This window comes from Ursus maritimus, unplaced genomic scaffold, assembly GCF_017311325.1.
Source record: "Ursus maritimus isolate PB19 unplaced genomic scaffold, ASM1731132v1 scaffold_5, whole genome shotgun sequence".
Lineage (NCBI taxonomy): Eukaryota > Metazoa > Chordata > Mammalia > Carnivora > Ursidae > Ursus > Ursus maritimus.
In genome coordinates this window covers 64568182-64594642 of record NW_024426663.1, presented here as the reverse complement: position 1 = coordinate 64594642, position 26461 = coordinate 64568182, and the positions used below count along the sequence as shown (strand labels likewise).

The window sequence follows — 26461 nt, the reverse complement described above, 5'->3', positions numbered from 1 at the left end:
GACTTCTTTCTACCGCTTCTTTTTGCCTTCTTTTCATTTAAAATGCCTTCCCCTATACACACGCATATATATACACATGTAAATATATATCTATGTATCTATATCACTGTATATACACTATACAGTATATATACACAATGTAAATTATATTTACACAACACTGCCTAATTCACATAAAAGAATATTTAATGACATGGGAAGATTATTACCATTATATTAAGTGGAAAGGAAAATTGAAAAATATTATGATTCTTTTTTTTTTTTTCCTTGAGGAGAGAAATATATAGGGAAAATTTCCTGAAAGGATCTGCATAAGCAGAAATGTTATGAGTTGATGGAACCAGAGATAGGTTTATTTTGCTTTTTGGTATTTCATGTGTAGACAGTAAATCTGCTTTACTTTTGTAATAAGATATGCATTAGTAAAACTTATCTGTCAAGCATAGGTGATACCTTATCCCATCCTTACATAAAGTTTTGGGCTATCTGAACCCCCAACTATGCCGTGTGGTTCTCCCAATTACTCTTATATCCAGGTACTTTAAAGAATGTTTAACCAAAGTGAGCGGCACTAACACTACAGGCAATGCTAACGTTCAGCACAGTATATATTTGATGTTTCTTTCTATGGGGTCATGGTCCTTTGCTTTAGAAATCCTCAGACGACCCATGCACTCACGTTTGCGAAGATAACCCTGACTTCCACGGGGTGGGTCACACCTGAGATATTCACTAATGAAAGAGAAATTGAGATTGACTACTTCCCTAAAAACCTGGGTGACATTTTTTGAATATTTTTGTGAATAGAAACAGGGCGTCCAGTTCTGCTGTGTCATAGTTGTGAGTGACATGTGCCCAAAGAAATTTGACTTTTGTTTTCAGCGAAGGTATCATGTGAGGGGAATACCCTCCGTCTACCACTCTGGAGGCTTCATATCTTGCTTCGTTTGGGGTTTGTCACTGCATCCCCATATGCTCCTCCTGAAACAAAGAGGTTTATGTTGGGTAGTCGTTGTTCTTTCCTAATCTGACATGAAGTAGAATTAAATAGTAGAAATGAAGGAATTTATTTGGAGAACTCAAAATAAGAAGGGGAATTGTTTGGTCGCACTGCAGACTAGGAAATGGCCAAGGAATGGATTGAAGGAAATTATCAAGCATGCATGTTGTTTTTAAGTGATACTTGAGACTGGGATGTGAAACAGCTGTGTTGTTGGGTTTTTTTTTTTTCTTGTGCCAACTTTCCTTATTTGATTGATTTTCTCTCTGACAGCCCACTGTGCTGATAAATGTGTCCACGGTCGCTGCATTGCTCCAAACACCTGTCAGTGTGAGCCTGGCTGGGGTGGGACCAACTGCTCCAGTGGTAAGTTTCCACCTGCTCTTGTCTGTCTCCGCGTGTTTTTGCTCTATGGGCTCCCTTGTCCACGGATTATCCTGAACCACTGATTTCCTTCTTGCTCCCTATACAGAATATGGTGTGGATTCCCAGTGCAGCTTGGAATACAGTTTCTTTTCAATTAGTATATGTGTTATATATGGAGCTGTTGTTAATTGAGGATAAAGAAAAGTACTTGGAAAGAAAGCAATTTCAATAATCTGATGCTGATACATCTGTAAATATGAATATGTTTTCCAGAGTTTGAGGTACCTTAGTTCAGTAAAGCAGTTTTGTGGTTACACAACTATTCTATCCTAACTGCTGTGTTTACAGGTTGATTTATCTGGCATCTTCCTCAGTGATTAAAATGTATCACCCGTTGGCTTTAAGTCAGACATAAAATTGATATTTTCAATGCTTAATATATTTATTTACCTCTGAATTCTGAGATGCAAATAATGAGTACTCACTCAGAAAACATGGGGGAAAAATATTGGTAATAACTGAAAATTCATGAACATTTTGATATTAAATCAAATTATAATATGCTATATCATTTGTCTCCATTATGTTAGAATTATAATCTAACATAGTGTTATTTTGGACTGTAAACAGCTTGTACTTAAAACCTCGTATTCTTTATTAAGAGGATTAAGCAGTGGAATGTCATGTAATACAGTTGCTTTTCTGAATTTCACAGTTAAAACTGAAGTTTTCTGGCTAACTCGTTGCTGCGCGTGTAATTGTGGATACTTCCTGTTTCTTCGTACTGCTTTTTGCTTCGAAAAATGGGAGGGGGAGTCCAAGTGCAACTGAATTTTAATGCATGAAATGTTACATTGAGAGAAAGGAAATCATAGTTCTAAAAATCAGCAGGATCTCATGACAACACAAATTCATCCTCATTTCTACTGCACAATTTTCCGAAACTCGTCCCAAAGGGATTTCAAGCCGTCGAGATAAACCGGTTTTAAGAATTCTCTCTTACTTATATTTGGAATTGGGGAGATTACTGTGTATCTTGTAAGAACTGCTTGTTTTAGGCTTGTGATCTCTTGGCTGTCCCTAAAACAGCATCTCCTGGGGTAGTCCTTGTGCTGCCTGTGCACAGAACATTCTGCGTGAAAGAGACTTTTTATTGTGTCTTAAACAGGGAGCATGCGTGTGTGTGTCTGTGTGTGTGTGTGTGTGTGTCTTTCTGCCCCTGAAAGGCTTCCAATTCCAATGGATAACTGTCTTGCAGGGTTTTGTTTTGCTTATGCTGAAGATCAGGAGGAGAGTGGGCATTTTGTTCACATGCTGTGGAGGCAAAATGTTTGGGATGTGGGATTTGGCTCACAGCCATCTTTCTGGCTGACTGACCTCAAATGCAATGTCGCTTTCATTAACTTTTCCAGCTTAAAGATCAGTTGTGCCTACACATTTTGAAGAAAAAAATAACATTATTCTATCAACTAGTGGAAATGAAAGGAGTGGATGTATTCTTCAGTTGAAAAGTGAGGTTTGTTCCTAATTCCAGGGCAAGTATGCTGTGGGATAGAATAGTTGCAGCCGTATTCAGAGTTAGTGTCGGAAGGACCGCGCAGCCTGCCTCCAGCTGAGAGATCAGACTGATGAGTGTTTGTGTGAAGAAAACAAAAGGCTACATGAGTTTCAGACTCTCCAGAACTGATTCAGGCCTTCCTGAAAACACACTGTTGCTTTATTTTGGAGTTTAGGCTTTCTAGAAAATAACTTGTTGCTTGCTTTTGGAGTTTACTGATTTTCGAAGGAATCCTCTAGAATTCTGAGGACACATGTTCTTTCCATCCTAGAATATGATACTGATGCAATCTTTAGTCTCTTCTTTACAACTCCTGTTTTGGCTCTATAATGACCAAAAGCATAAACAAAAACGGGCAGATAGCTGAGGTCTTTAAAGACGCTCTGAGAAAAACATTTCTGACAACTTCTTTTTAAACTAACCTAAGAAAATGCTGTTCTGAGCTGGAGCCCTGGGTGTGGTTACCTGGGCTTTGTCTGCAGCACTTCCTCTAATATCACTTGTTAGAAGGTGTGTCATTTAATTACTCTAAGCCAAGTAGTTCTTGAAACAAAATGTAGGCCTGAGTAATCTACTGGGTAGCCCAGTTTAAATGACCTCAGTTTGGGGCCCCTGGGTGGCTCAGTAAGTTAAGCATCTGACTCTTGATTTTTGTCTCAGGTCCTGGGATCAAGCCCCGCATCAGACTCTGCGCTCAGCAGGGAGTCTGCCTGAGATTCTCTCTCCCTCTGCCCCCCCCCAATAAATCTTTAAAAAAATAAATGAACTCACTTCCAAGGATTCCTTTTCTTTGTTCCCTCTCTCTCTGGTTATGGTTATGAAGACATTGGATGATGTTTGTTAGGTTTCATAGAATGATTGCCTTGATAATCAGACTAGGTGCTTGCATCAGTCAGGGTCCCATCAGGAGATAGAAACCACAATAAATATTTTTAAGGCAAACCTTTTATTTAGGACCAATTTTAGATTTACAGAAAAGTTGCAAAGACAGCAGAGAGTTACCATATTCCTGCATCCAGTTTTCCCCTTGGTAACATCTTACCATTAGTTTGTCAATTTGAGAAACCAACATTAGTACATTACTATTAATTAAGCTTCAGACCTTGGATTTCATTGTTTTTTCCATTAATGTCCTTTATCTGTTCCAGGATCCAATCCAGGGCACCATATTGCATTTCATTGTCATGTTTGCCCAGTCTCCTATGGTCCATGACAATTTCCATCTTTGGCTTTTCCTAACCTTGACAGTCTTGAGGAGTGCTGGCCAGGTATCCTGTAGAATGTCTGCTGCACTGTGTTTGTCTAGTGTTTTTTCCCATGATTAGACTCAGGCTCTGAGTTTTGAAAAGAATACCAGAGAACTACAGCACCTGCTCATCACATCATATCAGGGGTGTCATAATGTTCATGTAACATCACTGATGATGTCATCACTTGGTTAACCTTCATCATTTGCTGATGCATAGTGTACACCGTGATTCTCCACATAAAGTTACTATCTTCCCTTTTCCTAATCTATTCTTTGGAAGCAAGTCTAAGTCTAGCCCACCCTCAAGGGAGAAGGGCAGGAATTATGTTCATGTCTTTGAGGGGAGTCCCTACATATGTTATTTGGAATTCTTCTGTAAGGAAGATTTATTTGTCTTTCTCCCACTTATTCAACCTTTGTGTCAATAGAGATTCATAGATATTTATATGAAATTTGGGGTTATAAGGCAATAGTATGTGATTGTGTTGTTCAAACTGTTCCTGCTTTGGAGATGGGGAGTTATTTCAGGTCACTCCTGTGTCCTTTTGATGTGCCCCATCCTTTTTTTTGTCTGTTTGGTTTTTGTTTGTTTATTTGTTTTGTTTGTTGAACACCTCCTTCCTTACTAGTACTATAGGATACTCCAAAGCCATGTTGTGTTTTTCTGCCTCAGCCCTAGACTGCCGTTGGAAAATGGCACTTGGAAAGGAGAATCTTGCCAGGTATGCTCATTTCTCCTGGGACACATAGTAACTTGGACAGCGAGAGTTGATGAACAATTATTAACTGTACCAGGGGATTGGAGTAATGAAGACTTGGTTAGTAGAATTCATAGCACTTGAAAGAACACAGGAAGAGCAGATGTAAGGAGCAGGCTACTTCCAGGGCTGAGATAAGATGCCCAAAAGGAATCCCCACTAGGGCTGTGATCGAGACATCGTTAGAGAAGGCACACCACAGCTCACTGAATGGCAAGGGGCTGCGTAGTACTGCTCTAGCAGAACTTGATGGACATCTGCCCTCTGGAACTTGCTAGAAATCTGCCCAATAGGGTGTTTCGGAAAGCTGTTCACAGAGAAGTGTCTGACCAGAAGTACCCTGCTACAAAAACGCCCCAGAGTGTTGCCAGGGGAAGCTGCTGGCTGATGGGTGCTGCTAGCCAATTCTGCTTTCCTGCTGGTGGAGGAGCTGGGTGCTGAGAAGCTGCCTGTGCTGCAGAAGCCCAGAGCTGGGATGGAGAAGCTGGTTCTGTTGCAGGAACTGGGCACTATGCAAGATGTAGGTGCTCCGCCATTGGGTGCTGGAGAAGCCCCTCCCTCTGTGCTTGCGCAGCAGGAGCTGGGGCTGGAGAAGCTGCCTGCCCTGTCTAGCCCTGGAACCACTGTGGAAAACCTTGCTGCAACTTTGTTGTCTGTTGACCTTTTACTTCTGGGCATGGAAGTACTTCTTAGAAACGCACAGACTCTCTTGGCTTTCGGACATAGTTCTCCTTTTTCCTGCTGTGTAGCAGCAGCCCAATTTCTGCCTGATAATCAGGACCATTCACTCCAGCCAGAAGAGTAACTCCTTTTATTTACATTAAGAGCCTAAAATGAGCAGATGAAAATAAATTGTTAACTGTCACACACAGCTATCTCTCTGTTTGTTTGGTTTTTTTTTCCCTTTCCTAATATACGAGGGAGAAAAACAGACTAACAGTTCCCTTCACGTGTGCAGGGTTGCAAAGGCTTCCCTTGGAGATTTGATTTGACTGTTTACCTTGTCCATGGAGGGAAGGATTCCTGTGTTTGATATACAGTCAGTCTTCCTGGGTCTCAATGTATTCTCTGTATAAAAAAACCAGGTGTGTCAGAGGACTGTACAAAGTTTGTTCCCCTGGAGTTAAATTATGATTTATTTCACTAAACTCATACATATTGCTTCTTTTTAAATTTGATTAAATTATTTTTTTTAAAACACACTCGTATTTTACTTTTATTGGCAACCTAATGCATACCCTAGCCTATATGCCATTAATCTAACCTACCTCCATCTCTCTCTTCCCTCCTCTTCCATGCTCTCTCTCTTCCTCCCCCCATCAATCTCTCCATCCCACCATCAATCCCCTATTCCTCTTCCTCCTTCAGGGGATGATAAACAACTCATGGAAGGCAGGCGCTCTGTGTTATTAATCTTGTTAGCCTCCATTGTGGCTGGCATGTGGTTGGAGTGGAGTAAATGGTTCTTTCATTTAATTAGATTGAGTGAACTGTATGATTCTGTGAAGGTCATTCACGTGTTCATGGTGTGAACTTTCATTGAGTGATTATTGTAAGCCAGGAACTGTATTGGATGCTGGTGATAAGGAAACGTGTGTGGAGCTGTGGGGGCCTCCCAGAGCCCTCAGCTTGGAGACAGTAGACAGAAGTGCAAGTGTCTCATCCTGAGGAAGAGAACAGTCTGGGCAGAAGAGGTGGACAGAGAAAGCCAAAAATGGAGCTGGGTATGAGAGTGAGAATTGGATACAGCAGGAGGAGGAAAGAGTGGCCAGCAGGATGTCAAGAGGTTACTAGTATCCGGGCGCTAGTGGGCAAAGGCAAGGAGAACTCGAGGGAGTTCATATCTGATGACTTTCTTCTCTTGGTAAACTGGGAGTGGAGACAGTCTGCTGAACCTGAGGGGAGCAGGAGTTGGGTCATGCTGATGACGACAATGACAGTAATAGTTCTGCTTAAATGAGCCCTTAGTACATGCCAGCATCACTGTAAGGGTTTGATAGATGTTACATTAAACTCATGGCAGACAGTGAGATGGTTGCAATTCTTGATCCAATTTTATGGATGAGGAAAGAGAGGTGCAGAACAATTAATTACATGACTTGCCTGAGTTTCAACATCTGCTGAATGGTGGAGACACACTCGTGTCCCCTTCATAGCCAGTCATTTTAACCACGAAGGTACGGTGCCTCCTGCAATTGGAAGGGAGGCTTGGTGAAAGTGTCTAGGGTCTGTGACCTTGAGGGGAATGAGAACAGGAGGCAGGGACGGACAGCCCCAGACAAATGTTAGAATGAGTATCCTGAGAGATATTGAGGGCACACTCTCAGAGACGATGAATCTTAAATGGCACCCATTTGTATGAACTCATTTGTAGTTTTTAATTTTTTCATTTGTACTGTGAAGACTGTTGGGCTGGTTATATTTACGATCCCTTTCCACCCTGTGAGTCTATGTGTGGTTTACTCTAGTAGATACATATATGCAGTCCCTGAGACCTTTCTTTGTGTTGGAAACCCTTTAAACCTTCTGTATGAGTAGCAGTAATGCATTTGTTCTCTCAACCTATATAATCCTGTTTATGATTTTCTAAATGTCTGTAAAGAAATATATTCCTCCTCTGGCTATAGGGCACTTCCAGAATGCAAGGGGGAGTCCTAAATCAACCAGCAGCCAGCAAATGGCTTTCAATAGCGTGTCCTGCAGGCTTTTGACTTTAGCACCAAGTAGAGGCAAACATGGAAATTAATTTTGGTTTAAAAAATTCCATACTGGGGCTTCTTTAGTCACCAGTAGCTTTTCTGGTTAAATGTACTTGGAGGTAGTAAAAATATGCCTAGGAGGCAAGACAAGTTGAAACATTTTCGGGTACAACATTAGGAACACTGATAACCTTTTATATAAAGCAGGCACACTGTGCAGCACAGAGTAAGTAATAAGACTTTGCCTGCAGGATATTCCAATCGGGGAATCCATTTGAAGGATATTACAAACCAGAAATCATAAGGCCCAAAAAGCTGACTTATTCCCTGGCAAGGTCCGCTGTAAAGCTCTGTTGACTGGACACAATAGTCGGATCGATGGTGTCTGGCAAGAGAAGACACTCAGAACCCAGTCCTCACAGCGAGTCATTAACATACCCATCGCACTGTCAGAATTACTTGAGAAATCAGGTTGATGGAGCAACAAGAATAAGAGTAAAACCATTTGTGGTCCCTGGGGGGGTTGCAGGGCATTGATGATAGGTGGGAAGGACTGAGCTGGGAATGGTTCATCCCCCTGCCTGAAGGCAATTTCACTGATGGACTGCCCAAATGTTTTGATAGAGGTCGCAAACACAAGCTGCTGAATGTTGCCTTTCTAAAGGAGTCTGAAACCCTTGGTTTCTCTCTGGAGGACCAGAGAACCTCCTCCACCTGCTTCCTCTAAACCCCATGTTGGAGCTGAATTGCAAGGGTCCTGGCTGCAATCGTTTCTGTGCTGTTTCTGGGTCTCATTGTCCCCCTGCTTCAATAAGGTTAAGAGTATCCAACTTCATATGCTCATGAGGATTGACTGACGCCGTACCTGTTATGTGCTCAGCACCGTGCCTGGCTCAGTAAATGGTCCTTCCTTGAAATTCCTTATGTGACAAACGTGGCTTCCCCCAGACTTCTTCAAGTCAGTGCAGCGTTTGGACAGGACAGCAGATGGGAAGGCTCATCGTGGGCATCTTCTTTAGTCCTGGGGGCCACCCCCTTCTTTAGCAGAAGCCTCCCTCTGTCCACAGTCGCTTGTCAGGTGGCTCCCCAGACAGAGCCCCGGTGTAGTTTTCTGCATTATTCCCAACCTCTGACCCTGGATGTCCTTCCCAGATGAATTCATGTCTGGTTTATGTTGCTTCTGGCATAGTGAGAACACTATAGACGTTTCTGTTCCTCGCACCAGTCAGTTCTCAATGCAGTGGCTGTAAACACCAGGCTGGGCTGTCATGTCGTTAACTCCGTTCCACATCATTTATTCATTTGTCTGATTTTCCTTTTTCTTTTTTCACTGGGTGTAAATATCCGCCTGCATCTATTAATCAGAAAATCTTGGTTCAACCTCAAAATAAAACAAAATCTAAGCTTTTCTCACCATCTCTGCTGCTACCTCTCCTCCACATCACTACTCACTTTTAGTCGGTGATCTCAAGAGTCTCCCTGCTGCTACATCTCATTGGGCCCCACTGGGATCCGTTCTCTGCAATGAAACCAGAGTGACCTTGGAAAACTGTAAATACTGCTCCCTTTTCTGAACTCCCCAGTATTTCCCATGATAGAATAATCTCCAAAACCCGTTTTGACCTGTGTCATCCTATCTCCCCAATCCCTTGTCATCCACTCCTGTTCTGGGTATCACACTGCCCACAACTTCTGCCTTCCTCTCAAGGGACACGCTGGTTCCTTTATTTGCACTTGGTCTTTCTGCAGCCTGGTGTACTCTTCTCCCTAGATCTTGACGTGGCTGGCTTCTCTAGGTCACTCAGGTCTCAGCCTAACCACCACTACCATGAGAGGCTTGCTCCAACCTTTACACATAAAGAGTATTCTCCATTATTCTGGATTGCATCTCCTTTTTAACTTTATTATGGCACTATTTGAAAGTATTTTGTTTTTTGCTTTTGCTTTTGTTTTTCCTTCTAGGAGGTAGGCCCCATAAAATTTTGTCTGTTTTTTTTTTTCACTGCTATCTAGCTAATTTATTCACTTAATGTCCAGCACAGTCCTCAATACATATTTGTGGAAGGAAGGAAGGAATGAAGGCATCAGTATTCCAGGAACAGTCATGGATATAAAAATGAGCCATGAGAGATGAATAAGACTCTTCCTCTTTGTTCAAGGAGGTTTCACCTGAACAGAGGGGTTGGAAGTATGTGCACAAACATAGAAGCAAAGTATCCAGAGAAGTTAAGAAGGAAGAAGTCATAGATCTTCTAGAGAAAGGGTATGACCTAAAGTCTTTCCTTCAGCGGCCTTGAGGTATCTCAGTCTCGTGTGGCTCTTGTATTGACCTTGGCTATGTGTACTGGGGGCCCATTCTTCCTTGGTGACTTAGCAGAAGATTCTTCGTCCATAAATGGGCAGCTGCAATGAAATTGTTAGAAGCCAGGTGAAATATGTTAGACAGGGTTTTCCATGAACTTTGAGGAAATGTGGATGTGGGAGCTCCTTACCCTCGAGACAGGGAAAGTTACCGTAATAAACTTTAAGGTTATTACTTGTAGAGGGGAGAGGCTTCTGACGTGGTGGCCCCAAGACTAAGAAAGGTGTTTGAAATTCAACCCTCATTTGAATGGGGAATGCTTAACAGTTCTGCCATCTAAACTTCTCCATATTGCTTCACAGGGTGAAAATTTCATATGACAATGTAGAACTTAGCTGTTAAAGTTGTGTCAAAATGGAGCATGAACAGTAAGAAATTAGGCAAGGAAATTAAGACTACAAATTATTCCAAATCACATAGCAACCGTTTTCTGACAGCAAAAATGTGCTTCCTGGCTGTTCTGCTAAGAGTAAAATAATGATATGTATTAGGTGGTCCTGGAGCCTCATTTGCTATCCAACCTGTGAAATCAGGTAGGCTAATACCTGGTTTTACTAGAGCTACATCCATTTCATCATATGTTATTAATTGGATGAAATTAAGTGCTGTGGTATATTATATAGTCCGGTATCTTTCATGATTATATCTGATTTCTTATGTTTGCAATTGTATCAGAGACTTTTTTAAAACACTTGAAAGTTCCTTCAGGGAACACAAGAAAAAGGGCTATCACTGTTTTTCCTTCTTTGGTCAAAATATCTTTTAATTTGTTGATAACCTCAGTGATTTTTATTATTATTTTGTTCTTCTTTTGAAGATTTTATTTATTTATTTGAGAGAGAGAGAGAGAGAGTATGAGCAGGGGGAGGGGCAGAGGGAGAAGCAGACTCCTTGCTGAGCAGGGAGCCCCATGCGGGGCTTGATCCCAGGACCCTGAGATTGTGACCTGAGCTGAAGTCAGACACTTAACTGACTGAGTCACCCAGGTGCCCCAGCAACCTTATTGATTTTTAAAAGTTCGAGTATTTCCACCTGTATACTGGAGGAAATTAATCATGTTTGCCATGTATAAAACTTTTAAAAAGGTGTAGAAAGTAGTAAAATGATAAAGACTATTCCAATAGAGTGAATAGAAGAGGTTGCAAGAGCCTAGCTCTTGGACCATAAATGATGGGATCATCTTAAAATTCCGTGAAAACCTAAAGTTTCAACTCACTACTGTTACACAAAACTGGTAGAAGTAACTGCCAACGTTTAAATTGTAATGGAACTGATTTGAACTGGATGTTGGTATGTAACTGTGAAGTTTTGTTCATACATTAAACAGAAGCAGCCACTTAAAAAAAAAAGAACCTTATGTTATAAAATTAGTATTATATAAATCAAATTTATCCATGTTATGAATCAGTGCTTGAAATAATTAGACCACATCAAAGTTAAAAACTTCAAGACAGAAGATATCACAAGTAAAGTTAAAAGAGAAGCAAGAATGGGAAAAGATTTTTGCAATATATAAAACAAATGATCAGTATATAGAATTTGTAAAGAATTTCCACAAATCAATAAGAAAAAACCCTCAACTTTAGAATAGGCAAAGGATGCAATAAAATAATTTAGAGGCAAGGAAACCTGATTGGCTGATAAGCATATGAGAATATGCTTTTCTTTGTAATAATCAGTGACATGCATACTGTATGAACAAGATGTCATTTTTTGCCATCCTGTTGGCAAAAGTTAAGAAGTCTGACAATACCATGTGTTGGCAAGGATGTGAAAGGAAGATTTCATACACTGCTCTCATGAGGGTTTTTTGGCAGAGTAACTTCAGACAGCAATTTTTCTGTCTCTAGAGTAAAATTTTAATTTGTGTTCACCATATGATCCAGGAATTTTTCTTCTTCTTCTTTATAATTTGCCCACATACCTTGCAGAAACCTTTGCTTTCAGGTATTGGGGGATATATTCTTTGCATCTTTGTGGAAATTTGGCAACAACTGAAAATGGCCATGAATAAGGGAAAAGATAAATTTATTAGAGGCTGTTAATATAGAGGGATGCTGTGTAGACATTCATTCCTATAAACTGATACATAGTATTCCACTATGTAACAGATGTAGCAATATGAATAGATCTCAGTATCATAATATTTTGTGGAAAAGGCAAGATGCACAATGATATATACATTTTATATTAAACTAATGAATACATAAAATTATACACTGTATTATTTCTGGACACACACAGACTAGAAGGATGCACATTAAAATCATGATGGCAGTTACCTCTGAGGATGGAGTAATGGAAAGAGCCAGGAGCCAGGCATAAGAAGACAAAGGGGACTTTATCTGCCATGTTTTATTTCTTGCATCAAATGATGAAGCCAAGGTGATGCGATGTTCACAACCGTTAATTCTAGGTTGTGTGTACACAGACATTTATTATAGTTATACTTATAGTCTCCTATAGTTAAAAAAAAGAAACTTTTTTCCCCAAGAAACCTGTATTCAGTTTTTCAGACCATCCAGGTAGCATTGAGGGTTTGGGGACCTAGTTTCCTTACTGTGGGATTTTAAGCAAACATTTAAGGCTTCCACCCTTTGGTCCCTCACATCCAGAATGAAAATAATTAGTTGCACAGTGGTGGTCCCGAGTACTTAGCCTGTGGTGCTCACCGGAAGCCACACCTCACCTGGAAGCCTTCTCCCCATCCCTTCTCTCCTCTGCCCAAAGGTGCAGTACATGTAACATAGACCCTGTGTTCTTCGAGCATCCCGTGTACTGCAACACTTAGCATGTTGCTTTGTGATGGGTCTCACTGTGGACCAGTCTCTCCCGGGAGATAAAGAAATCTGGCTGTAGGGGCACCTGGGTGGCACAGCGGTTAAGCGTCTGCCTTCGGCTCAGGGCGTGATCCCAGCGTTCTGGGATCGAGCCCCACATCAGGCTCCTCCGCTAGGAGCCTGCTTCTTCCTCTCCCACTCCCCCTGCTTGTGTTCCCTCTCTCGCTGGCTGTCTCTCTATGTCAAATTAACAAATAAAATCTTTAAAAAAAAAAAAAAAAGAAATCTGGCTGTAGATCATGTCAGGCAGGAGCAAGTAGTACATGCTCAACAAACTGAACTTAGTCGCCGCAGAAGATGCTTAATACATTCTTAATGAAAAACACACGAGCAAAAGAACGAAAACGCGACAAGACTTGATAAAGCAAGACACCTTGCAGTGTCTCCTGGTTCTTACTATTCTTTTGACTTCAGTGAAGAAATGTAATCCCCCCAAATCCTTTACTTAATCCCAGCCTACAATGTATATCCTTGAGATTTTCCCTCACTGTGAAGAGGGTCATCAATAGGCTGTCATTGAGAGACATCAACATTTATATTTAGACACATTAAAGAATAAACATTTCACGCCCTTTTTTCTGCTTCATAATTTGAGATAAGCATACACTGAAGTTCTAAAATGGCATTTCATGCTTTGAAAATTCCTGTAACAACATTTTTTTTAAAAGAAGAATAAAGGTTTTCTCTCAGCCACTGAATAATATTAATATAAACAGCACTGGGCGGTTGTCTGCAGTGACTGTTGGCACTCTGTCAGCTCTCCAGTGGGGTTTTTGACATGTGAAGGACATGAGGTTTTAGTGCTTTCAGAGGATCTGGAAAATACATTTTTATTGTTCTTCTTCATGGATGGAGAAGCTTTACAAAGTTGTTTTATTTTTAAAGTGCTTGATGTTTTGAATGAGGATCTTTTCTTCTACATTAACAAAGGGAACGACACACCATCGCCTTGTTAGCCTGAAGCACAAGGAATGAAATCACAGGGAGATAAAAGACCCTGAGGGAACCAAAGCTTAGGAAGAAAGGGTGTATATTTCAAGAAGAACCATGTTTTTCTATCCTTTGAGACTGTGGAAGATTATTTTGGTCCCTTCTGAAAGATACTCACACTGTAGAGAAATTTTCCTGAAAGTGACTTACTTGTGCTTTGTCTGCAATTTTCTTCCCTATTAATTTCTCTCGTAGTCTCAAATTTTCCTATGTTTAAAGTCAATGGCGAACATTACAACAAAACACCACGTAAAAATATATTTTCAAGTCAGTGTGGCTGACTGCCGTATCCTAACAGGCACTTGACATTTAAATGTTAAGGACACTTTAAGAGCCTTCGTTACTTCACAGCAACCCTGGTGAGGGTAGTTCTGTATTACAGGCTGACATCACCTTCCCTCTGATAGAGCTGAGTTCCAAGATTCAATGTTACCCTGCTGTAAGTGTTTGGTAGAGGTGTATCCACAAGCTTCTCGAACCCCGTATAGTTCTACAGTTTGACTTCTCAGATCCTAGAAGTATTAAATGAAGACAAACAAAACCAAAATAAAACGACAACCAAACATGGACTGCTCATTTCATGTAAGATTTCTTTAGACCTAACACAAGTTCAACAGAATTGGCCACTTTTGTGTTCTCTGTAATTTAGAGCCAGTTGCTTTAGAAACGCATCTTAAAGTTCACAAGGTTGCTTGTGTTGTCTTAGTGGGCATAGATAAGCTGAAGCAAAATCAAGTCAGTGCGATGGGTGCCTACTAACATGGCAAGATTCTCCAGATTTTATTTATGACCGCCTATTTCTTCATGCTAAGGGAAGGATTATTAAGGAGTTCATGTGTTTTTTCTAAATTCCTCCTTTTACATTTCTGGGCTTTACGTACAAGCCTACTCTCCAGATACATTGATCATCTGCAAGTGGGGGAAATTGCTAAATCCAGTTCTTAGCTGGCAATTAAGAATAGGATGTCACATAACAAGTGGGTTTCGCTGTGGGCCTGAGCTTTTTCCAGTTGGCTTTATGGAAACTGTTGAAAGGGATGATACAAGAGCTTGTTTTTTTACTCTGTGGAGTTAGCGGGCAATTTGTTTTTGAAATTCACATTGTGAAAACCAAGTTGTCTTTTTTGTCATGAATGATTCATGCAAGACAAACAAATAATACAAACCAGCAACAGGGCTGTTATTCTTGCTTTATGTACAGATGGAGGATGTGTTTCTAGGGTATTCTTTTTTCCTGGGGTGGGATGTTCCACTGTGCTAACCGTGAAATAAAATTTCTGGTACACTAGATCTGTGCTGTGTCCCACATACCAACAAGTACTTTTTGTGTGATTAGTATGTTCCACCATACCCATGTAGCAAAGAGAAAATGAAGTGTAACCAAGGTTGGGGACTTGCTCAAGGTTCTGTGGCTATGAAGCAACAGTGGCTCGGCTTGGGTCGAGGTCTGTCTGATGCTAAATGATTATACCCTTCCTTGAGCCAGCCAGTGATTGATGACTTTTGTAACAAGGTGAACTTGATGGTAAACATTACTCCTTAATCTAAGGGAAGAATGATTTCATCCTTTCCTTTTCGTTGGTTGTTGAGGAGTGTTTTGGCTGAGGCAATGTATTAACATGCCCTTGTTCTTTCCTCCAGAGCATCTCTCAATTTGGCATTTCTGTTTATCTCTCATTGTGCTCCTTTTCTTAGTCTTCCTCTACACAAAGACATGAGATTTACTAAACTATCTGCCATTTGTTCAAAGAATGTTCTAATTCCTTGTTTTGTCAATATGTGTGTGTCTGTGGACATGTGGAGACATTCCATATCAAAACCATTCTGATGACACTGCTTTTAACACTTTAAAGCCTGAGAAATACCACTTTTAGGCAAAAAAAATTATTTTTCAAACATCTGTGAGACTTTTGTCTTAGAATATTCTCCTTTGAAAATCAGGGAGATACAGTGAATGTGCACTGATACCAGATTTCGTAACTGATGGCCATCAGTTGCTTGGAATGGTCCACATGGTGTGCGGGCCAGATCACAGTTTTGGAGGCATTGATGGGTTTGGGTGATTGATGTGCATTTGCCACTTGAATGCTAAGTAACTGAGCAAATTATCTGCTGAGTCCATTTTGCACATGAAATGTTGGAATGATTATAGCTATCTCATTGAGTTATTGTGATGTTTGAAGAAAACAGCTGCATAATGCTGACACGTGTTTGAAACTTGATGTATCTTAAAACCCCTTCACTCTCTTCCCATCCTTTGAATGGGAAGTTGGATTGAGGGTTTAAAGTGGGTCACGAGAGGTTTGTTTGCTTACGAAAGTTAGTTATGGTGCTTTACATTCTTAATCATTTTCATTCATTCACCAGACAGACCTTGAACTCTGGCCATGTGCCATGTTTCATTCATTCACCAAACAGACCTTGAACTCTGGCCATGTGGGTCTAGTGTTCAGTTCAGTGTGCTCCTAAAGCTAATGACATCATTGCTGTTTTCACAGTGAGTTTATTGGCTTTTTTGTTTGCATAGAGTCATTATCAACTCACGGAAGTTCTTCAGATCTGACATCTCTTTAATTTTATTTTCTCTTCAAGAAATGCCCTGTGTTCTCATGACTGAGGTAATTTCCTATTTTCAGTGCCCCTAAATATTGAGTCATTGGCTGACCCCATAGGCTTGCTCAGTGAAAGGTCTTAACATTTGCTGCTCTGCCTCCATAGATCATATTTGATGAAATTGTGGGGCATTCTGTTTAACCAAAATATGTAATTTCACTCCTTTAGGAACTGGATGGCCGCATGAAAAATGCTTGGACTTTTGTTCACACAAAGTCTTGGGTTTGAATATTGATGCCATCACTTACCAGCCAGGTGTCTGGGGACATTTTACCTAAATGGTCTCATCTTAAATGTCCTCTGTATGCTGAATGTGGTAATGATACCAACCTTGTTGTGATTGCCGTGATGACTAGAAAGAGGTGTATAAAGCATGGAGCACAGAACCTGGCACAGTAAAAATGCTCTGCAGATCGAACCATTTAAAAAAACCATTTTTTCTGCTTGCTTTTGTCTTACTGCCAAAAGGATATACAATGATTGCAAAAAATTTAGAAAATCTGGTTAATCTAAATGAACAAAAGAAAAATTGAGCATATTCTTAAGACCCAGAGATTCCCAATGGTACCATTTGACCATAGAGCCTTTCAATATCTATCTGTCTGTCTGTCTCTCTTTCTGTCTTTGCCATGCTCTCTTCTCCCCTCCATTCCCAGATATTAGGTTCAGCCAAATACAGTTGCTGATATATGGCCTTTTTTGACCTAAATTAATAACAGTTTCATCTGGTTCGTTCTAATATATTGCTAAAATTGGATCCCGTGGTGCCTATCATTTTTAATCTACTTCTTGCATTAAGATATTGCTAACATCTTTCAAGTTCATTAAATATTCTTCTCTAATATCACTTTTAGTTGATGCATCATATTCCATTACGTGATTATACCAATTTCTTTTTACCTTATCTTCTATTGCTAGAAAATTAGATTTTGTCAGTTTTGTTACTATAAACAGTACTGGGATAAACACCATGATAGCTTTGGAGGGAGTAAAATACAGTGGTTTAGAAAACAGACTGAAGACAGGAGGTCTGGCTTCACTGCTTACTGCCCATGTACCTTTAGCAAAAGTCACCTGCATCTCCGTTTCTTCAACCATAAAATAGGAACTGCAATAGTACCTACTTGACAGGGCCACTGCGAGAGTTCGTCTATTTCTAGGCTCAGATGGGTGTCTATGGGCACACCGTAAATATTTTTAATGAGTGAACTAATGTGAATTGTTACTGTGTTTACACCCATATGTTTATTTGTGTTGGAAAAATCTCAAAAGAAGAATTTATGACTAAAGAGCTTTTGATACACTATTCGAAATTAAGGTCTAAAACAGATGTGGTGATCTGCCCTCCCATAGATGTGCATCAAAGTGCTGGTTTTCATGAAAAGAGAGAGGTTATCACTGTCACTATAAATATCAGGCTCATCATTGTTGGTACCCTACTTCCTGACTGAGGGTGCACAGTTTTTTCCCAGTTCAATATCCCTGAAATCAGAATGCTTCTAACCATCAGAGTCAGCTGGGTGGCTGCCATGACACGGTGGGGTGAAAACTTCTATTGACAACGACTGAGATCAAGAAAGGCTGTCAGTGTGTCTTAACACCTGTGAAATTAAGGTTTATTTGATAGGGAACAAGGAAAACATATATATAAAAATTGTGATCTGAGTACAAGAAGAGTTTCATGGAAAATATCTACTCATGCCTTCTTCAGAGAGAATCTCAGATTGGGTCTGAAAAAAATGTACCTGAAGGACAGAGAAGCTCTGTGCTGAGCTTGGAAGACTGGGGAGTACTGATGGAGTGAGAGGGAATCTCTCCGTGTCTAATTACTTCTATACTTACTTCTTTTGTTGTGCACAGGAAGATGGTAGTGGCCATGATGCAATAGAAGAAGGTGTTCATGGGCATTTGCTATTTCAAAGCCTTGTGAGTGTTGTATGTATCATCCTCTCTGAATATTGTACCTCCTGCAGCTCCTGCCCCCCCCCCCATTGCCCCTCTTTCTATGTACAAATCCTCCACCTTTACCTAAATAGGGCACACTCTGCCTTAAGTCTCAGCCTGGACATCATTTTTGCTGGAGAGCCTTTCACAACTCAACAGCACTGGTTAGGGGTCATCCCTGTGTTTTCTGTTGTTATCTCATCCATATCCTTACCCTACCGTTTATCACAGGTTATTTTATTGTCTAATAACTTAAGACCTCTGCTGATAACCTGTAAGCTTCTGGAAGCAGGTGTTCTACCATTCTCCTTTGAACTCTAAGCCTAGTACCATGGCTGGCACATGGCAGGCCCTTGAGAGATAATAAATTGAGTGAATTTTCAGTACTTAGCCCGTAGATGTAACCTGTGGTTACTGGTGTCACTGGAGGTTGTAGCTGTAAGGGCTCCAGGGTGAGCCCATTGTCTTGTGAGGATCCAGGGCTCCACTAGTTGTCACTGAGGGTTGTAGCGTGGACCCTATACTTCTGATATTACACAGTAGTTTAAACTTCCTTTTATTCCCGTCTTACTGTGAGAGCTTATTAGAGCATGCTATCTGTGCTGCCTGAGACCCTCATTAAGCTGCCCCCTGAAACAGCTGCATGAATCTGGGTATACTGCGTCTAGAGCCCATTTTTAGCTGATAGCACAACTCAACAAGAGATGAAACCAGAAGCTGAAAATGAGTCCCTTATGAGCATTAAGGCTCTTTTCAGTTTCATGGGAAACAAAAGTTGGTTCATATACCCTTTCCTATTAGAATATTCCACTATTGCCATATTAACATTAACTACTTTTTTTTTTTTTTTAAGTTGTCAGTGACAGTAACAAACCCAGTTGCTTTTTCTTCAGGAGTGAACCACTTGCCTCTTGAGATTAGAGTGAGGTGTTGAGTAAAAGATATGAAGTGATTTGACTTCAGAGTCTCCAAACTGTCTTTCCAAACACAGCGCATGAATTCAGGATAACTGGTCAACCTTGACGTTCAAAAGGAACAAGTTCTGCCTCTAGTCAAGACAGTCGACATACCCTTGTGTTTGGAGTAATCGGGCTTTTGTGTGATAAGCTGTAAAAATTGATATGTTGCAGTAGTTAAATATGACAAACAAAGAAAGGAAAGGAAGTTCCAGTGATGCTTAAATTCAAGCCAGGCTTCCGTGTCCCACTTGTCTACTTCCTGCTTATTTGTCTGTACACTTTTGTATGGGGATTTTTCCCTCAGCACAGCTTATGTTGATGCCCAGTATTCACATTGTGAGGCCCATGTATCAGTGGCCTGTTAGGGAAACACAGCCCCAAGGAGAGAAGCTGTCACTTCAAAGCATGCCACAGTGCTTAGATAGAGCCAGGAAATTAACCATGTCGGCATGATAATATTTCCTTAAAAGCCTGAAACGCTTTCTTTGATGCTGAGAGTTATCAGTTTCTGCTGTGAGCTTGTTTCTGTCGTGAGGAGGTATCTTAAGGGTTTTTGGTTTTTTGTCTTTTACATTTATCTAACCCCAAGAAAATAGAAGTGGTCTCTGCCTGACTGCTCTTCTGGGAGAGAAGTTGTTGAATGGGATGTGGAAATGTGTCACAAGGAGGAAGAGGAAGCAGTTCTGTCCCCTCAGTACCTTGACTTGTTCCTACTACTCTCCTGGTGTTGTAAAACATGTTCTAGAGAATGTGTGTGCTCCAGCCCACCCTTATCCCAGTGTCACAGTGGAGAAAAGGAACTCTAACCCATCATGGCTGTTGCTTTCCAAATGCTTCTGACACAATCTGGATGTCCTTATCAGGGTAGTTTTATTAGCTAAGATTGTGTTTTGTGTCGATCGGTTTATCTTCCATGGTACATGAAGAAAAAAATGAATATTTCATTTAGTATCTGAGGTTCCCAGAAGTTGAGAGGGATATGGAAACTTTAGAGAAGGTTCAGCAAAGAAAATGAGTGAAATTGAATAGACTTTTAAAAATTAAGTAAAAATATTGAGGGTTGGAGTATTTAGCCTGCAAGGAGCAGGGTGAAGGATGCATTCACCTTTCAGGAATAAGATCATTTATAGTACAGACAACAGTGATGAACCATATCAGATATACCATGATGAACACAGGAGAAAAAACTGTCAGATTCTAGGATAATGGATTTGGCTTACACGGAATGAAGATTTTCCTTACTCAGGATTGATGAACCAGGGAACAAGTTGCAAAGCACTATGTAACTTACTTGGGTGTCCCTTAAAAACAGGAGAAATTCTTCTCTACCTGGGATACCTGAGGGCATTTAAAGAAACATGCAGTATAAGTTTGTGTTGTTGTTTTTTTTAAAGAATAGATCCTAGATTGAAAGAGTTGTAATTGAAAAAAAATTCTTTGACCATACCCATAGGCAATAAAAAAGCAACTATATGAATAACAATGAGGCTGAAATCTCGAACTACTACCTGATCTTATTCTGTGAAAGAAGATTGTGAGTTCTTAGGTAATTGCTTTCTTGATCTGCTTTAGGTTCCATAATCCTCTCATTGTTTTTAATTGTGTTAAAGTATATTTATTAAAGTACCAATGAGAACAAAGCCATAATGATTAAAAACAAAATTATTCATTTGAACCTTTTGATATTATGAAATAGTAGGTAGGTTCTACTGTTGGAAGACGAATCCTGCATGTCTAATAAGTTGTTTGCTGTGTGCCTGGTTTTGTTTCTTTTTTTTTTTCAATAGTTCATTCTCGATCTGTTGAGGTTACAAAATTTTTATGACGTGAAGCTGTTTTTTTAAACCATAAAAACAGTTTATCCTAAGAGCTCCAGGCAGAGCGCATCTTCCCTAGTGTCTTTTATACCATCTAATTAATAAATAAATATGCACCTGGCTAGGCAATGAATATTGAGAGTTGGTTTTGCTTATCATCACCCTTTATAATTTTTAGAATGTTTGGGATTGAGGATTTTTCCTTTCCTGCTCCCCTCTTCCTGCTCATCAGCTTGAATTGCAGCCACTCTTCCTTTTCCTTGGGACTATGCTTTTAAATCTACCTCTCAAATGATGTTTTCTGTTACTGTCTTACTGGTTTCATACACCTGTTTTCATTTTTGTTTTGTTTTGTTTCTTGTGTTTTTAGAGAGAGAGAGAGAGAGAGAGAGAGAGAGCGCGCGCGCGCGCGCGCGCGCCCGAATGCTTGAGTTCCTGCATGTGTGAGTGGGTGGGGCAGGCCGCACGCGCGCGCGCGCGCGCGCCCGAATGCTTGAGTTCCTGCATGTGTGAGTGGGTGGGGCAGGCAGGGGTGGGGAGAAGGAGCGTGGGAGAGGGAGAGGAAGTGCAGAGCTCCACGTAGGGCTCCATCTCACAAGTCTGAAATCAGGCCGATTGTTGTTTTTTCTTTGCTGTCTATTTTCAGTTTCATGTTCGTCTTATTGTTAAAGTAAGTCAGTGAATTTCAGTGTTGGAATTAAGTGCTTTCTGTCTCTTCTGATTACCTCCCAATCCATGCATCTTTTGACTGATACCTTGAAAGCACTTTTCCTTTGGATTGCTCTGGGCTAGACCTATAGCGGGGTCAGTCTGCTTCACAGTGGGTCAGCCTGTAAGGCCCCCTCTTGGTCTTCACCATCACTGCCCGAGGTCAGGCCCCTGAATCTCACCTACTTCCTGATCTGCTGCCATTCCTCTTGCCCTGTCTCCCTGCCTCTCGTTGTGAGCTCTTTCCTGCCCCTTCCTCAGACTATAGCCCACTGACCTTACTAAGATTCAAACCTGCATTGTCTCTCATTGTTTAAAATCCTTTACAACCAATTCCTTATTCACAAGATGCAGTCCACCTCCTCAGTGTGCACTAAAGCCCTTGCCTGAGCTGAACCTTCCCTTCTGGGGAGCCAGCCTCCTCTCCCCCTGCACTACTTACATCCTCCCATAGCCACATCAAACTCAACACTCCAGGTGCAGGAAAAAGGCTAAGCAAAGGCATGTGGCTGGAAAATGTAGCCCTGCTTCAGCAGTGGAGTGGCTAGAAGTGGCCCACTTAGTGCTGAACACACTGGTGAGGCACTGCCGTGAGCTGGTACCAAGCCCCACTGTCCAGCCACGGAATGGCGATGAAGGGATCATCAAGTCGTTGTCAAGAGCAGAGGAAAGCTTGTCCTGAAGAGCTTACCATTGCCCACATCCGTACTGTGATGCCCTCTATTGTTTCTCCCTCTCCAGCCTGTGATGGTGATCACTGGGGGCCCCACTGCAGCAGCCGGTGCCAGTGCAAAAACGGGGCTCTGTGCAACCCCATCACGGGGGCTTGCCACTGCGCGGCCGGTTTCCGGGGCTGGCGTTGTGAGGACCGTTGTGAGCAGGGCACCTATGGGAATGACTGTCACCAGCGATGCCAGTGTCAGAATGGAGCCACCTGCGACCACGTCACGGGGGAATGCCGCTGCCCACCAGGATACACGGGAGCCTTGTAAGTGACATGCTGCTGAACAGCGTGGCAAAGTCCACTCACCTTCTCCATTCGTGCTGCTGTCACCGTCATATTCCTGTGCCCCTATTTCTGTTGCTGCCTGAAGTCACTAAAAGGGAGGAGCTCTGGGCACAGAGGGGGAGATCAGCAGCGACAGCCCCGACATGCTCCTACCGTTTGACTCTTGAACATCAGACCAGCCAGAGTCTAAGGGCCAACTTCCATGCTTTCCTTTCAGCAGGGCAGAGATAGAGAGGACCAGGCTGTTGCATTGAGTGGTAATATTGGGGCGTTGTTGGGGCAGGTTTGAAGTTCTGTTTCAATTCCCCCACAATTGCATTTATTGTTAATGGTCCATGTTGTTCTGCTCTGTGTGGCAACTAATTAGCTGGATAAAGCTGGGTGAGTTCAGGGCCATAGAAAAGGGGAAAAGGGGACGATGTTAGAAACAGTCCATTATAAAAGGTTATCTGGGTTATTTATTGCCTGTGGATACATATGTTGCTTTGTGACCGTAAAAGAAATGTATCACATCGGTGTAAGATATGTGCACACAGATGGTTTAATTCTTTCTGGATACAACTGAAGCAACTTCTTAACCTCCACTACTTTATTTCGTGTGAAGGACGTTCTTCAGTTGGCTTGTATTAGCAAACAGAATAAGAGGCAGAATTTGCCAAAAAAAAAAAAAGGGAAATAGAAAAATCTTGCTCCCTTACTGAGAAAATTACACTTGTAAATCACAGAACTAAAACTTGAAAAAATGTGGCTGATTAGGTAAATACTTCCTGCCAACAGTATTAACAGCCATAAAGTAGAGCTAAAGAAAAAAAACTGCATTAGCCTAGAAAGCCCTCATTTTCAGAAGAATGAATGATCATCTCAAACTACTTTATTGTTAATATTGCTTTTATGGGTTTTTATCAAGGCCACAATTGAATAGGGCTTTGGAAAACTTGGAGCAGTTTTACAAGAGCGCAAACAAGACAATCAGAGGCTTGGAGAAGAAGGTTCATTCATAGGAAAAGGGTGGGGGTCAAGGGCACGGAAAATGATGAGTCTCAAGAAGAGAATGCTGAAAATTGATTGTGAAGAATATGTGTACAGAGCAGGGGACGTGCAAACGTTTCAATCTCCTCTGAGGTTGGAATAAACCCACAATCAAAAGCGGACTTCACACGCAACACAGGGGCTTTATAATAGTTACATGGAAAGTTCCTGTCACCAAGGAGTGTTTGGCTGAGAAGTGTCATCCTTGGCCCTCTCAGATGGGACACATTCTCTTCAAATTGAAATAGTTTCATTAGAAAATACCCCAAAAGAAAGGAAAGGTCTAGGCCACCCCTCAAACATCTTTCCAGCCAATATGATTAATGCTTTGATGTTAATTAAATGAAGAATGTGGAGCAGAGAAAGCTTGTCTGTTTTAGGGCCCCTGGGGGCTGTTGTGTCTGTGAACCTGAGGGTTAGTATGATTGGGGAAATAACGATGTCTTTTGTCACACATCAATTCCTCAGCTGTGAGGATCTTTGTCCCCCTGGCAAGCATGGTCCACAGTGTGAGCAGAGATGCCCCTGCCAAAATGGAGGCGTCTGTCATCACGTCACTGGAGAATGCTCTTGTCCTCCTGGCTGGCTGGTAAGCTCTCTTCCTCCGTTCCCAAAGTCACATGTTCTAGGATACTCAAGTGAAAATACACATGGAGGGCCTTAGCACAAAGGAAAGTTACACTGATGGTTAAAGATTGCAGAATTGGAGATAGCTGACCATTTTCAAAGCTGGTGTCCTTCAGTCCATCTTCAGGCAGAAGGTGATTAAATCTTGACGTGCACTAAGGGTCCTCATGCAAAACACAGTGGCCATCTGTCCTGCACTTCCCTCAGGATGAAAAAGAGGGAAATACCTTATCTCACGTATGTCCAACAATGCTGTCAAATATTGGAGGTATCTAAATATAGGTATACCTTGGAGGTACTTTGGGTTTGGTTCCAGACCTCTGCAATCAAGTGGCTATCACATTAAAGTGAGTCAAATGAATTTTTTGGTTTCCTCCTGCACATAAATGTTGTTTTATACTATACTGTAGTTTATGAAGAGTACGATGGCATTATGTCTAAAAAACCAATGCACGTACCAAAACAATTACAGTAGTAACATCAAAGATCACTGATCACAGATCACCACAAGAAACATAATATTAATGAAAATGCTTTTCAAATATCACCAAGAATTACCAAAATACGACTCAGATACACGAAAGGAATAAATGTTGTTAGAAAAATGGCGCCAGTGGACATGCTCAATACAGGATTGTCACAGACCCTCAATTTGTTTAAAAAACAAAAAACAACATATCTGTGAAGTACAATAAAGCAAAGCAGAATAAAATGAACTATGTCTGTAATTATTTTTATAATTAAATTCCATGGATCACTATTGTTCTTTGAGAACATTATTCTCAATGGAGTAAGTGTTATGTGAAAAAATTATCTGGTCATGTACATCCAGAAACACATTGAGGTGAACCCATTTACCAAGTATTACAGAGCTTCTCAAAACCTTTAGTATGAAAATCCAAGAGTAGCTGCAACTCACCACATTTCCCAAACTTTGACCCATGTCACACTTTCTTCATGTAGTTACATGACACACTCAATGTCAAAGCTGATTTGCTGACCAGATTTTTACGAAACCTGGGAATGATACTGATCATTACTTGCAGTGGTTTGTGCGTACATCTGCTTGAAGGCACAGGAGTGAATGACCAATGTCTGTTTCCTTCATTAACAAACAAAATTTAAGAGAGCAGTTTACTTCACTATCACCTGCTATCTCCAGGAGCTGTAGTGAAGCTGAGTTTGGAGGGTCATAACAGACTTCCTAATTACCAAATCCAGTGATGACCCTTCTGTTCTCATGCTGCTTGATATCACCAAAGCATATGACCCTGTTGCTCACCTGCCTCCCTCTTTCATAGTCTTTCTGTCCTTGTCTCTGCTAACCCTCTTCCTCCGTTACTGAAGATCTCTTTTCCTAACCCCCTTCTTCTACATACTGCTTTATTACAGTATTTCCTAGGTTTTGGTCTTATCCTTCTTCTCCTTTCTCACTGTGACTCTTCCCTGGAAATCTCACCCAGATCCATGGCTTTAACAGTCACCCTGTAATTTTTATAAATCTTGACCTTCCCTCACCTGAGTCCAGACATGTATTTGTCACTATCCTATTAGACCCCCAAACTAAATGACCTGTAGACGTGAAGCCACTATCTGATGGGGCTACACCCAAGCTGGAGCCTTAGGAGCCAAATCTGGGATGGAATGGGTCCACTAATGCCCTTGTTGTAGTCCTGAAGCAAAGGAGAACTGGAGTAAGAATCATGGGAATAAAGGGAGAACTCAAGATGTGAGGGCCACAGAGATAAGTGGAAAAGAAATATCAGACCCAAGGTGAGAGTTAGAAAGGTAAGCAGATGAGACAAGGTCTGGTTCTAGAGGCAGAGCCTGGAGAAACTCCATGAAACAATGGAGTAAGAGTGAGGGGGCCTTTTATTGAGTGCCTGATGATGGGGTGAACAAGGGAGCTATTGAGTAGTGCAAGCCCATCAAA

The 26461-nt window shown here is 41.2% G+C and overlaps 1 protein-coding gene across 1 annotated transcript in view; it reads left to right on the top strand.

Moving 5' to 3' along the window:
- The window catches only part of MEGF10 (multiple EGF like domains 10), a 120043-nt gene that overhangs the window by 37400 nt on the left and 56182 nt on the right, over positions 1-26461 (top strand). The window contains exons 4-6 of the mRNA XM_008698983.1: positions 1274-1366; positions 22605-22851; positions 24370-24490. Coding sequence (XP_008697205.1) covers positions 1274-1366; positions 22605-22851; positions 24370-24490 — 461 coding nt within the window. The remainder of the gene's footprint in view (positions 1-1273; positions 1367-22604; positions 22852-24369; positions 24491-26461) is intronic.